The 15,002-nt window shown below is 44.1% G+C and overlaps 1 protein-coding gene across 2 annotated transcripts in view; it reads left to right on the top strand.

Annotated features, from left to right (window-relative positions):
- Window positions 1–15,002, top strand: part of PHLPP2 (PH domain and leucine rich repeat protein phosphatase 2) — a 74,039-nt gene that overhangs the window by 39,866 nt on the left and 19,171 nt on the right. For both annotated transcript variants that reach the window (XM_084755804.1, XM_084755803.1), the window contains 4 exons: window positions 615–817; window positions 7,409–7,469; window positions 11,636–11,731; window positions 13,090–13,245. In XM_084755804.1, the coding sequence (XP_084611930.1) occupies window positions 615–817; window positions 7,409–7,469; window positions 11,636–11,731; window positions 13,090–13,245 (516 nt within the window). The remainder of the gene's footprint in view (window positions 1–614; window positions 818–7,408; window positions 7,470–11,635; window positions 11,732–13,089; window positions 13,246–15,002) is intronic.

Raw genomic sequence — 15,002 nt, 5'->3', positions numbered from 1 at the left:
AAACATGGCCAGGTGTGATGGCGCATGCCTTTAATCCAAGCACTCAGGAGGCAGAGGCAGGCAGATCCCTGTGAGTTCAAGGCCAGCCTGATCTACAAATCGAGCCCAGGACAGCCAAGGCTAACACAGAGAGACCCTGTCTCAAAAAACAAAACCAACCAAACAAACAAAAGAACAGGAAACATTTGTGAAGTTTTCATTTGAACCATTCGAGTACACAGATTATTTTCTTCTTGGGGCATGTGAATCTTAGCACTAGAGAAAAAGAGGTACAGCTACAGGGAAGGGGAGCTGTTCCTTCTGCTTAGCTTCTCACTCACTACAAGCATGCCCATCTCCTGGTTCACCCGTTCCCCACCTGGCCTTACTAGGTACTTGGATCAAAAATGTTTATCTCTTCCTGGATATTGCCTTTTTCCTGTCTTTAATTTGTGATGTATTTACTAGTTCTAACTTAGCTGGGTCTTGAGTTCTTTTTCTATAAATCAGCTGATTATGAAGCACTTAGTGAAATTCTCAAGTTCAGTAAAGAGAGGAAAGGGTCATATCTCACCTATGTTTCCATACACGCAATAGAAATTCTCTTCAATTATTTACTATTTCTGAATATTAAGGATGAACCAGTTGAAAACGGTGATGACTGAAAATCTGGAGGGAAATAAACACGTCACTCACATGGATTTGCGGGACAATCAGTTGACTGATTTGGACCTTAGCTCCTTATGTAGCTTGGAGCAGCTGCACTGTGAGCGGAACCAGCTGAGGGAGCTGACACTCAGTGGCTTCTCCCTTCGAACCCTCTACGCCAGTTGGAACAGTGAGTTTTCTATCCAACCTCTTGTTTTTGCTCTTTCAGCTTTATTCTGAGCCTTCTAAGAAGTGTGGCATCTGTGGTCTTTCTCAGGCGCTCTGCAGAGTGGAGTTGTGGCCCCTTGGGTTTTCTTTTTTAATTTTGCTGTTAGCCCTGAAGCAGTGAGTATATTCCTAAAAAGACATGCAGGGTACTTTGAGACTCATTGTGCGAGCGCAATAAGAGACATTTTGCAAAATCATAGGGGTCAGGTGGGTGGATAAGCATGTTCAAACCAGAGCATCTGTTATGAAGTAGGCGTTGGTATACTTACAGTCCAGGGCCTAAATCTGTCCTACCCTTCCTTTTTTGCATAATCTGTAAAGAATGGTACCTTAGTTAGGATTCCTACTGCTGCAGCACACACCATGACCAAAAAGTGAGTTGGGGAGGAAAGGTTTTACTCGGCTTACACTTCCACATTGTGATACATCACTGGATGAAGTCAGGACAGGAACTCAAACAGGGCCGGAACCTGGAGGCTGGAGCTGATGCAGAGGTTGGAGGGGTGCTGCTTATAGCGCACTTCACAGGGCTTTCTTATAGAACCCAGGACCACCAACCCAGGGGTGGCTCCACCCACCATGGGCTGAGTCCTCCCCCACCGATCACTAAGAAATGCCTTACAGCTGGAGCTCATGAAGGGGTTTCCTCAGCTGAGGCTCCTTCCTCTCTGATGACTCTGGCTTGTGTCAAGTTGACACACAAAACCGGCCAATACAAATGGTTTTTATATATTTTAAAAGCTGGGTAGTGAGCCAGGCGTGGTGGCGCACGCCTTTAATCCCAGCACTTGGGAGGCAGAGGCAGGCGGATCGCTGTGAGTTCGAGGCCAGCCTGGTCTACAAAGCGAGTCCAGGACAGCCAAGGCTACACAGAGAAACCCTGTCTCAAAAAACCAAAAATAAATAAATAAATAAATAAGAGCTGGGCAGTGGTGGTGCACGCCTTTAATCCCAGCGCTCGGGAGGCAGAGGCAAGTGGATCGCTGTGAGTTTTAGGCCAGCCTGGTTTACAAAGAGAGTCCAAGATAGCCAAGGCGACACGGAGAAACTCTGTCTTTAAAAAAAAAAAGAGAGAGAGAGAGAGAACAAGTTTTCCAATCCCTACTGCCTTGGTTCTATTGTGGGAAGACCCTGTTCCAGTAGTGTAGTGAGCACAGATGCCAGCAACATAGACAAGTGTGCTTTCCACAGTTAAAATGGACCTAGCAGCAGTGAATTCACAAGGTCTAGTGGTTTCAATGACAGAAATCTGTTATGTAACCTGCCTGGCTGAGGTGCGTGCAGTTTCTTTTATTCCAGTCTTAACTGCTAATTCCACCTCTCATGACATACGGTGGGCAGTGTATATGTGGTCTGTAGAGTGGATACAAGTTAACGAGACTGCAGCAGAGTTGAAGAGGTTTCAGAGAGTGGGCATTGGTAAGACAGTGACCCAGAGCAGTGCCAGGAGAGAGCTGCTGCCATTTTGTTCTCTAACGAGGTCTGAGAGCAGAGCTACAGGGTGCAGCTGCAAGGTGAAAGGCTGACCAGAACCACGGCCTGAGAGTTGGGAATGGATTAAGAGCAGGAAATAGCATGTCAGGCAGGTCCAGGTCTTGACAGGCAAACAGGTAGACCGAGCAGGTAGTTGTAGACTACATGAAAGCCGGGGATTGAGCTGAGCCTGAAGCTCAAGGAATAGTAAGGCAGAACTTAGTTCTTTACACACACACACACACACTCTCTCTCTCCAGGTATTGGATAATAGGTTGGTATGGAGCCATACCATCACAGTATTTAATGTCTGTCACTTTATGGAGTCCAGGTCAGGGACTCATATTTGGCTTGGTTTTCCTGATGTGATTTGAATATGTCCATGTGCTACTACAGTCTCAACTAACCCAATACACTTATACCTCTGTTTTGGTGTCTAGGAAGAAGCCATTTATCAGTTTGTGCTGGATGGGTGGTGCCTAACATCTGGGTCATCCTCCCTCAAAATGGAGTCAAAATTTCTGTGCACAGCCTGAAAACCCACTGTTCATACAATGACTTAGAGCAGAGCTTAGCTTCATCTCAGCAACTAGAGATGGTCTGTGGGAGTATTTTTCAATATAACAGGCCTTGTGTTTGTAGAAGCTACTCTTGTCTGAGACAGTCTCATGTTGTTGAGGCCACTTTTATGCAGAGTTCTTTACCAGTTAGGCTTGTTACATATTTTGTTTTAGTTTTTGGTGTTTGAAGACAGTTTCACTGTACCACCCAAGTTGGCCTCAGACTTAACCTCCCAAGTATTGCTATTGTAGGTGTGCTTTCGCATGCTTGGCAGTTTTCTGTGTGTTAAGGTAGGACAGGAAAACTGTTCACGTTCACTAACTGCTAGAAATGACTTAAATATTGCTTTATAGTCATCAGACTTGATGGGGAAAGTGCTGACAGTAACCAGAGACCAGGCTCAGAGTCTCCTGGAGTCCTTAGCCGTAGCCAGGGAGGCCACCTCAGAAGAAAATGACCAGAGAAGTGGCAGAGCTGTGTGCTGGCATTTATCACAGGGCTACTTAAACAGAGCATGATTGTCACAGTGTTGTATTATGGTAATAACATAGGACTTTCAGCAGTGATGTATTTACACAACAAATGTTGTACAGTAGTGGAAATGAATGGACTAAAACTTTGTGTATTGTGCAAATAAGTCAAACAGCTTTTGACTAAAAAAGAAAAACTGCATGAGTATAGTATACTGTTATACCAAAGCTTAAACACACAGAAACATCATTTAAACTGTGCCACAGATGATGTTTGCTTCTTGGTGTTAAAGCAAAGCTCATAAGGCAGACATCCACATGTGAAAAGCTAGCTGATGATAGCGAGAAACTGCTTACTGATTTTGTTCTTTGCTTTTCTTCGTCTGAGTATGTTATTAGGATAAAAGACGTTAGAGACTTTAGTTGCTGTCTCTCATCATGTAACAGCTGCTTCACTCATGGCTTAGATTAATGGCTCGAGTCCGACGGTCCAATTGTTGAGCAGACCTGCACGATGGCTCTGTGGTAAAGGAGCTTAACATCACCACGCCTGACAGCCTGAGCTCTGTCCCTCGGACCTGCATGGTGGAAAGAGAGAACCTGTTCCCATAAGTTGCTCTCTGGCCTCCACATGACGCCTTCATACAGACACAGACATACATGCAAGCAGAGATAAATAAGTATAATAATAAGAAAAAATTCTCTTGAGTAAAAACTAGGATGTTGTGGTCCATACACATAATCCCAGTACTTGGGATGATGAGACAGGAAGATCAAGAGGTTCAGGTAGCCTGAGCTACAAAGTCAAATATTATTTCAGCCTACCTCTCCCCTTAGGAAAACCAAAGCAACAGTAATAACAGCCAGATGTATTGTGTGTTGACCGGCACTATGCATTGGTGCTGTAACCGCTAATCAGTACAACCATACTGGACACGGCCAGTGCAGCTACTAGAGCCAACCATGGCTGCTATGCCCGAGGGTCCTTTCTTGGCTCATATTCACCGCCTGTGTGTAGATTAGTTCTCATGTATATGGACAAGATATTCCTAATCACTCTAAACTGGAGAGCCTTAAATGTCCAACAGCCCTACACTGATATCTATGGTGTATTTGCCACCAGTCAGCTGGCAGGGTCTTTATGTTCTACCACATAGAAGCCGTATCTGGACTGGAGCTCCCCTCAAAGTGCTGCCTTCAGCGACTTTCATACCCCATGGCGTGGCAGTGAGTGGGGTAGCCAGGCCTGGCGGCTCCCTCTAGTGCCACAGCTCCCATATCGGCCTTCAGTAGTAGCCCTGTACTCACTGCCTAAGAAGTCAGGATTCCTCAGCCTGTAGCTGCGGTTGGCGTTGTAGCTTCTAGACAGACATAAATGCCAGTCGCCATCCCTTGATAGCACCCACTGTTAGAGCTTCCAGACCTGGGTGTCTGAATACTTGGCAGCAGCCAGGGCCTGCAGTTGTTTAGCCTCTGTCCTTGTTCCATTTCAGATCTCTGCCCTCCTTTGCCTTCTCTGTGCTTCCTGTGCCACTCTAGTCCCTGGCCTAGCTCCTCCCTCAGCTGCCCTTGTTGGTCAGTGTCACAGGAAACAGCTAATGTTGCCTTTTTGCTATTGCTGCTGCTGCTGCTGCTGCTGCCGCCAGGCTTCTGGCTCTCCTTAGCTTCTTCCTCGGCTCTCAGGAAACCACAGTTTGCCACCATTGCAGCTTAGCATGCTCCATTGTTGTGTCATGTTGCCTTAGCCAACACTACTGCTCCACTGTCTCCGCTGCTGCTTTCTCTGGTAAAGGAGGCCAATAAACAAACAAACAAACAAACAAACAAATAAATAACGAGAGAATTCTGGAATTAGGGCTAAATGTGTGGCTCCAAGCTGACTCATCGAGTGAGCAGGCAGCTTGCTTGTAGTCAGAGAACAGTGTTTATGCCACTCGTTGCAAACCTCTCATGCAAAGGAAAGTTTGTATTTAGGCCAGCCTGGTCTACAGAGTGAGTCCAAGACTGCCAAGGCTATACAGAGAAACTGTCTAAACAAACAAACAAACAAACAAAAACAAAAGACACCAAATTGCCTTATCTCCCATCACCTTTGCCTATTTATAGGCAATGAACATCATTATAGAAAATGAACATCAGAGGGAATGCTTACTATAAAGACTAAAATAGCATCATTGGCACTAGTAGTGATTTTTACCAGATTTTATAACAGTTTAACAAAGTTCAACACCTGTTCAATTCCCTAGGGAGGAATTGGTCTCTCTGATCTGTTTCATATTCACAAAAAAGAACATTAAAAAGATATAACCATATGTAATAGTATGGGCAAATGCCACAAGCACAGTGTGGAGCGAATGAAGTTAAACCAAAGCACATACAGGACAGCAATCAGCCCATCCTCAGCTACATAGGAAGTTCAAGACCAGCCTGAGCTACACATGACCTTGTTTCAAAGTGATACAAAACATGGCAAAGTATGTGTATGCCTGGGATTACAAATGTGCACCACCGTGCTAAGCTTATGCAGTGCTAGGGTTAGAACCCAGGGACTCCTGCATGCTAAGTAAGCACTCGGCCAACTGAGCTACATCCTAGCCATCATGTATCCTTTTATTACAGTACTTGGAGAGGTAAGGCAATATTCTGAGTTCAAGGCCACCTGGCCTACCCAGAAAGCTCCTGTGGGAGCGGGCCATGGAGGAAAGTTTCAGTTTATAAATGGCAAGTATTTTCTAGTATTTGGAGCCAGGATAGAAAATGTTATCTTTGAATGGGTAGTGTCAAGGAGAGGAAATGGTAATGCTCTCATTGATGATCTGAGCATTGGTTCTATTAGTTTGTTCTAGTTCACTGATCTATATACTTAAGATTGTTTCTGTGTTTGCATTATTCTTCAGTTAAAAGTGAGATTATTTTTTACCAAACATCCAGATATTGGGGCTAGAGAGATGGCTTAGAGGTAAAGAGTTCGAGGTACTTTTGCAGAGGTCCTGAGTTAGGTTCCTAGCACCCATATGAGGTTTTCACAGTTGTCTTTTAACTCTGACTCCAGGGAGATCCAATACCTCTGCCCTCTGAGGGCTCCTATACTGTATATTCAACATACACATACACACATACACACATACACACACACACACACACACACACACACACACACACACACACACACACACACAAATAAATGTATTTTTAAAAATCTAGGTACTGCTGGCAGGTCCCGTGAGGCACCTGCGTGCTCAGTGACCTTTCCCAGTGTGTTGTAAAATATTGTGTGGCCTATGGCCTTGGTCTGCTGAAATGCTACAAAACCTTATTAAAAATGAAACCCTACTATACCCAGGTTTACCGGGAAATTTGGGTAGGAATGGGATTGATGACTCTTATCCTTTATAAAATCGGGAGTGCTGATTAAAAAGTTAAGCTTTGGAAGGCTTCAGTCCTGCACCTGCCCATGGTCATCATTAACCACTCCCTGAGTCCACTCAAGATGAATCGTCTGAGCTTAAGCAAACTGTGTTAGATGGACATGGAACATCGCTGTACACTTGTCTAGTACTGTTTACAATGTGGCATTAATAGTATGTGAGAAGCACCAGAAAAGTCTAGGTATTAATTTTTCAGGTTACAAACTAAGTGTACTGTTAACATTAGGCGCTTCCTGATGTAGTGTAAGTGCAAAAGATCCCACAGTTAGTAGTTGTGTGTGTTTTCAAAGACAGACTAAACAGTAGTCAGAGTGAGTTGCTGGTCGTCTTATCTGTAGTCATCTTCACAAAGACCTTCTGCTTTGTTTTCCAGTTCTTCCTTAAAAACATATGTCTATGTCCGTGTAGGAATGTGCAGGTGCTCCTGGAGGCCAGCGGCAGCAGATCCCCTGGAAGCTGCAGGTCGTAGCTGCTGTGAGCCACCTGCTGTAGCACTGGCACCTGACCTCGGGCCCTCTCCTCTTCCTCCCTCCTTCTTTTCTCCTTCTCCTCCTTCCTCCTCCTCCTTCCTTTTTCTTTTTTTCTGAGAACATGGTTAACATGTTGTCTGTTTTCTCACAGGGCTGACAGCAGTGAATGTCTACCCAGTACCTCGCCTGCTCACTTCTTTGGAACTCTCCCGGTGAGTGTGGCACTCCCATAAGGTTGGTGCTGATTTTAACTGGGGACCGAGGAGGAAGAGGGAGAGAGAACTGTTGTGTGGCTAAAGGGAGGAGCCCCTCAGAGAAAAGGGGACTTAGATCTCTTCTGACCGAATAAACAGTATTACTTAATCTCACAGCCTTCATGATATGTGTGACTACTGTCTTCACCTTTCTGTCTAAATTTCTCAGGAGAGTGCCATTTCCTTATCCTGACAGCAGCTCACTTTAGGCCTTCTCTAATTCACTTTTTCCCCTCTATTGACACTTGCTTTCGCTCTCTTTCTTTTAAAAACATCATTCAAACTGGACAATACAGTCTCTCCCCCCTTTAAATATATTTTATTAATTTATTCATATTACATCTCAATTGTTATCCCATTCCTTCTATTCCTCCCATTCCTCCCTCCCTCCCATTTTCCCCCTACTCCCCTCCCCTATGACTGTGACTGAGGGGGACCTCCTCCCCATGTATATGTTCAAAGGGTATCAAATCTTTTCTTGGTAGCCTGTTATCCTTCCTCTGAGTGCCACCAGGCCTCCCCATCCAGGGGACGTGGTCAAATATGGGGCACCAGAGTTCGTGTGGAAGTCAGTCCCCACTCTCCACCCAACTGTGGAGAGTATCCTGTCCATTGGCTAGATCTGGGTTGGGGTTCGAAGTTTACTGCACGTATTGTCCTTGGCTGGTGCCATAGTTTGAACAGGACCCCTGGGCCCAGATCTACCCATCATAATGTTCTACTTGTAGGTTTCTAGGACCCTCTGGACCCTTCTATTTCCCCATTCTCCCTTGCTTTTCTCACCTAGAGTCCCAATAGGAAGTCTTCCCTTCTGTCCCACTTCCCTGGTAAGTGAATACTTTCATGGGACGTGCCCCTTGGGCTAGTATGCAGATATAAGTGAGTATATACCATTTGAGTCTTTCTGCTTCTGGGTTAACTCACTCATTATGATCATTTCTAGTTCAGTCCATTTGTCCACAAATTTCAGGAATTCCTTGTTTTTAATAGCTGAGTAGTATCCCATAGTGTAAATGTACCACAGTTTCTTTATCCATTCTTCTACTGAGGGACACTTATTTGTCAGCATGCACAAAACTCAAGTCCAAGTGGCTCAAAGACCTCAACATAAAACCAGAGACACTAAACTGGTTAGAAGAAAAAGTGGGGAAGAGCCTGGGACACATTGGCACAGGAGACAACTACCTGAATAGAACACCAACAGCCCAGGCCTTAAGGTCAACAATTAATAAATGGGACCTCATGAGGCTGAGAAGCTTCTGTAAGGCAGGAGACACTGTCAACAGAACAAAGCGACAGCCTACAGACTGGGAAAAGATCTTCACCAACTCTACATCTGACAAAAGTCTAATATCCAAAATATAGGAAGAACTCAAGAAATTAAACATCACCAAACCAAATAACCCAATTGAGAAATGGGGCTCAGAACTAAACAGAGAAATCTCAACAGAGGAATATCGAATGTCTGAGAAACACTTAAAGAAGTGCCCAACCTCCTTAGTCATCAGGGAAATGCAAATCAAAACAACTCTGAGATTCCATCTTACACCCATCAGAATGGCTAAGATCAAAAACTCAAGTGACACCGTATGCTGGCGAGGATGTGGGGAGAGGGGAACACTCCTTCATTGCTGGTGGGAATGCAAACTAGTACAATTACTTTGGAAATCTGTCAGGTGCTATCTTAGAAAACTGGGAATAAGGCTTCCTCAAGACCCAACTATTCCACTCCTTGGAATATACCCAGAAGATGCTCCAGCACACAACAAGAACATTTGCTCAACCATGTTCATAGCAGCCTTATTCATAATAGCCAGAACATGGAAACAGCCTAAGTGTCCCTTAGTAGACTGGACAAAGAAACTGTGGTACATTTACACTATGGAATACCACACACACACACTCACACACTCTCTCTCTCTCTCTCTCTCTCTCTCTCTCTCTCTCTCTCTCTCTCTCTCTCTCAGATTTATTATGTATACAGTATCCTGCCTGAATGTGAGCCAGAAGAGGGCACCAGATCTCATTATAGATGGTTGTGAGCCACCATGTGGTTGCTGGGAATTGAACTCAGGACCTTTGGAAGAATAGCCAGTGCTCTCTCCAGGCCCTTTCTGTCTCTTTTTTAATGCCATCTTAGTCACTGTTTCCCTCTCTTTGGTTCTGTTTTCTTTTCTTCAGGCAGCCTTTCAAGCCAGTCACCCCAAGTTCTGACTTGGCACACTGCCCTGTTGTGGATGCAGTCTGACTGATTCCAGTGATGCCAGTCACCCCTAAGTGTTGGCATCACCCAGTTTTCTAAACTAACCCTCTTCTCTCAGGTCAGGCTCATGTGTCTAGTTCTTCACCAGTTAATTTTGTTGTACGTATCTCCAGCCTCAAACCTGTGCAAAATTAAACTCATCTCCCTTTGCACTAATCTTGTTTCCTGTGTCTGTTCACACTCATCATCGTCATCCTTGGTCATCTAGGCCAGAAGCCTAGAAGCAGCTTTCATCCTTTATTCTGTGCCTTCCTCCTCCAAGTTACTGCCATTTTTGCTTCATTAGCACTTTTTGACTTTCTCCCTCCCTTTCAGCTGAATGGCTGCTCACCTCGGCTTATATCATTTCTGATTCTTCTTCTTTTTATTAGCAGAATTATCTTAACTGGGCTCCATTTACCAGTAATCTATTTAAAGCACATACCTGCGACATCAGTACACTGTTTATAAGCCCCTGAGGTAACCCTCGTACATGTAGGATCAAGTCCGAACTTTCCAGACATGATTTAGACCTGGTTCCAGCCTAACTTCCCCTCTGGCTCCCATTGCTCCATGCTCCAGCATTACCAAACGGCATGGCATTCCCTCATCCATCCTTGCCTTATCTTTGTGCTCTGACTCATGTTGGCACCTCTGCTTGAGTATCTTCTTGTAAGGTCGCAGTATAATAGTCTTCAGAATCTATGATGCCATACTTCTTAGCCGAGTTGCCTTGGTCTATTTCAGGCAAAGTGTTCTCTTCACTAAGCTGCACAGCAATGTCTGTTTCTTATGTAGCTCTCACTGCATTCTGCAACATAATCTGTAGACACCTTGAGATCTAGAAAGGATGACAGTAGAAGTCTTATGATGACGAGATGTATTAAATACTTCAAGTTTATGTTTCCACTTGTTTGAAACTTTGCCCTGCTACTGATTGTCTTCTGCCTCTACTTTCTCACTGTTATTCCTTCTATTTTTCTCAGACTTTTCTTTTCTCTTCATCATTTCCCATGGAATTCCTGATCACCTTTGATGCCACTTCCTCTAACTCTTATCTTGTCTCACTGCAGCCTGCTGCTTCCTTTGAAGCCTCCTCTGAGCACGCGATGTGACACAGTTGGTGCATATTGCTCTGCACATTTGAGTAATTGTCTCTCTCTACCCTTCTACTTTAACAGCATTTTCTGAGTGATGACTTTATTTTTGGCAGTATCCAGGAGACTTCCTTGGAAATAGTGTCCCTGTCCTAAGGTGCTTATAGGCAACTTAGTGCATACATTGGAGTCTCATGAAATAAACTCCATTTGTATGTTATTTAGATGTTCATAACTATGACAAAATACCTGAGATAAGCAATTTAAAAGAAGGAAAGTTAATTTTAGCTTCTGGTTTTAGTTCCTTTGTCACTTACTCATATCACCTTGGGTCCCTGGAGAGGTATATAGTATTATGGTGACAGCTCATAGTGGCTTACTTCCTGACAGCTGAGAAGCAGAGAGGGAGAAGCCAGATCTTAGAGCTCTTTCTTCCTTCTTTCCTTCCTTACTCCCTCTTTTTCCTTCCCCCTTTTATCATTCTTCTGTTCGTTTTCTTAAAATATTCTCCATATTTAACCCAGGCTGGGCTTGAACTTATGATCCCCATGTTTGCCTAAGCCTCCCAAGTGCTAAGATTACAGTATGAACCACCACCCTGGCTTAGTTCCATCACCATCCACAGTGCTCTTATCCACTAACCCATCTCTCCAGTCTTTCCTACCAAGTTCTAGCAGCATCACAGGCTATTAGAACAAACTGTAATAACTTATTTTGGGGGGAGACACTTAATATCCAAGCCATAGTAACTTTTTAAGTTACAAAATAATTCTTGTTCTTTGCAGAAACCTGCTAGAGTGTGTCCCTGACTGGGCCTGTGAAGCAAAAAAGCTAGAAATACTAGATATGAGCTACAATCTTCTTACAGAGGTTCCTGTGAGGTATGTACGTATAAATGCATATATGTCATGTCTGTTTAAGTGTTTCTCTAAATCTGGGCTGCCTTTGCCTTGTTGGTGACTGGTGATGAAGGACCTGCTGAGTAGGAGGTGCCATAAGAGACGTACTGTAAGGGATGTAGCAATGACTAAACATGATCTTGTGTGACGTGCACACACAGAGCTGCTAACGTGTGCTCAGAGTTTCTGGCGTGGTTACTTAGGATGGTGTGAATTAACTGTTCTGTAGGGTTATTATGAGCTGGAAATGCCCTGAGAACTTCAGTTTTATAATCTTAACTACTCCTTAACCCTTTTTATATCGGTGCTGCCAGTGTCTCCTTAGGAGTGAGGAAACTGAGAAGGGTTAAATGATGTGTCTGAGGTAGGGAAGCTCACATTTGAATGTAGCAGTCTTGCCCTGGAGGCTTACTCTTAACCATGACACTTAATACATTGTTTTGGAAATTCAGAAGGACTTGAAGTAATTCGAGAGTGCTTGGTGATAAGATGGGCTCTGATGACCTTGACCAGATGGTGAGATCTATCTAACATGAGGAGAGAGAGATTGGTGCTTGAGGGGTAGGGTGAGGAGATTGCACTGTATGTTCCAAAGGACTTAAACGGAAGGTGTATGCTTGTGGGGTCGTTACACACAGTAGGTGTGCAGCAAGCCTCTGGGTAAGATCTTCGTGTCCAGACGACATCGCCGTTTCTGTGAGATCTTGGGCAAATCACTAACTCCTTTTGGGTTCCATTGTTAGTGGCCTAGTCATAGCATTTTAAACTCTTAATCATTTTTAATGTAATAAAATGTTCATGTCTTGGGATAAATATAATTAATATACCAATAACATTAACATAATTAATATAAGCATACTCAGTTATTCATATTGATATTTGCTATCTAGATTTAACTCAAAGTAGGTTGATTCTAGAAACTGCTTCACTAGTGGTTCTCAACCTTCCTGATGCTGTGACTCTTTAATTCAGTTCCTCATGTTGTGGTGACCCACAAACATAAAATAATGTTCATTGCTACTTCATGACTGTAATTTTTCTACTCTTATAAATCACAATGTACGTATCACTGTATTCTGATGGTCGTAGGTGACCCCTGTGCAATGGTCGACCCACAGGCTGATACCTACTGGTTTAGATTCTGCCACTTGTGTTCAGGATCTCACTTGTGGGTGGCACTAGGTAGTGTATGTGACAGCTTTCTTGGCTCAGTCATTTGTCAGTGGTTGTATATTCTAAAAGTAGGTTTCTGTTAGTTGACTGATTATAATTAACTGACCTGTAACAGAAATAAAAAGGATTTAAGTTAGCTATTGCTTCTTCCTGTTGTTTCTCCTTAGAATTCTGAGTAGCCTGACTCTACGGAAGCTGATGGTGGGACATAACCACATCCATGGCCTTCCGGCTCTGGTGGAGCACATTCCCCTCGAGGTGCTGGACGTTCAGCATAACGTTCTGTCCAGGCTCCCAGACACCCTCTTCTCCAAGGCCTTAAAGTGAGTCATGGCCTCCGTGGGCTGCCCTGACCTGCCCTGGAGAGATGTCCACGGGCTGTCCTGACCTGCCCTGGAGAGATTTCCACGGGCTGTCCTGACCTGCCCTGGAGAGATTTCCACAGCTGCCCTGACCTGCCCTGGAGAGATTTCCACGGGCTGCCCTGCCCTGCCCCTGGAGAGATTTCCACGGGCTGCCCTGCCCTGCCCCTGGAGAGATTTCCACGGGCTGCCCTGACCTGCCCTGGAGAGATGTCCACGGGCTGTCCTGACCTGCCCTGGAGAGATTTCCACGGGCTGTCCTGACCTGCCCTGGAGAGATTTCCACGGGCTGCCCTGACCTGCCCTGGAGAGATGTCCACGGGCTGCCCTGACCTGCCCTGGAGAGATGTCCATGGCTACACTGACCTGCCCCCGGAGAGATTTCCATGGCTGTAGTTTACTTGATACTCCAGCTCTTGGCAGAGGCTTAAGTGCAGTTTTTTGTGATAGAGAATTTCAGGCAGGTTGGGGACACAAGAGCTTTCACTGTGTTCATAAGAGAAATAGCATTCAGATGGGGCCTTTAGTAAATTTTAGCTTTTGTATTGAGGAAAAAAGGACATGCTACTAAAGTCAGTTTTATTCTAGCTTATTAAGTAATCGTGGATTTATATTCTCCGGGTTCAGAACACTTCCTACCTGCTTTGGAATACATGCATGTAAAGGTAATATCCTAGCCTGGCATGGTGGTGCATGTCCCAGTGTCTGGGGAGGCAGAGGCAGGAGAAACTGAGTAAGAGGCTAGCCTGGTCTATAGAGTGAGTCCAGGACAGCCAAGGTTACACAGAGAATCCCTGTCTTGGGGGTAAAAACATACAATCCTTGTACAAGGTATTGTTTGCCTTTCATTGTAAATTAGTAACAGGTCTTCCTGTTTTAAAATTGATAGTCAGGTTTACCTAAGTGTCATCTTTAAAGAAAAAGTAGGGCTGGAGAGATGGCTCAGCAGTTAAGAGCACTGACTGCTCTTCCAGAGGTCCTGAGTTCAATTCCCAGCAACCACATGGTGGTTCACAACCATTTATAACGTGATCTAATGTGCACTGTATACATAATAAATAATAAATAAGTCTTTTAAAAAACAAAAAAAAGAAAGAAAAAGTAGACTTTTTTTGTGTGTGTGCTGCTAGGCATTAAGTTCAGGGTATTGTTTATATTAAGTAAGTGCTCTACAAATTTAGCAATCCTAGCCCAATAAAATTGTTTGTTTTTTTCCCCAACCTCTGCCTGTCTCTGTCTCCCCAAGTGCTGTGATTACAGGCATGTGCCTCCGCACCTGGCTATAAATTTGTCATTTAATAGTAATCTTTTATGATATGAAGAAGGGTGCTTAGAGATAAAGAAACAGAGGCACACAGTAGTGATTTGACATAGGTCACAGGAGACAACCAAACCTGTAATCCACAGGTTTCTTGTTTTCTGTTTTCCAGCTTATGTATCTCTTAACCCATAATACTCTTAGCTGGATAGTCCTCAAAATAAAATCTTTAGGAAGTGAAAAGCAACAACAACAAAAGAAAAAAAATGAAACTGTTTGAGGGAAATTTGGGGGGGGGGCAAATTTCTGTGAAGTGTTGAGGTTGTTAATTAAGAAGCCGTGCATCACACAGAATGATGTCATAAGTGACTGAAGATAATTAAGGAACCGTCTACTTAGCACGCTGTCAGAGATTATACACAGAATCCTCCACAAGTTTAAAGCTCATTAGAGATGCTGA

This window comes from Acomys minous, assembly GCF_964271855.1.
Source record: "Acomys minous genome assembly, chromosome: 14".
Classification (NCBI taxonomy): Eukaryota; Metazoa; Chordata; class Mammalia; order Rodentia; family Muridae; genus Acomys; species Acomys minous.
Note: the sequence above shows the minus strand (reverse complement) of the source record. Positions and strands in the feature narration are given on the sequence as shown.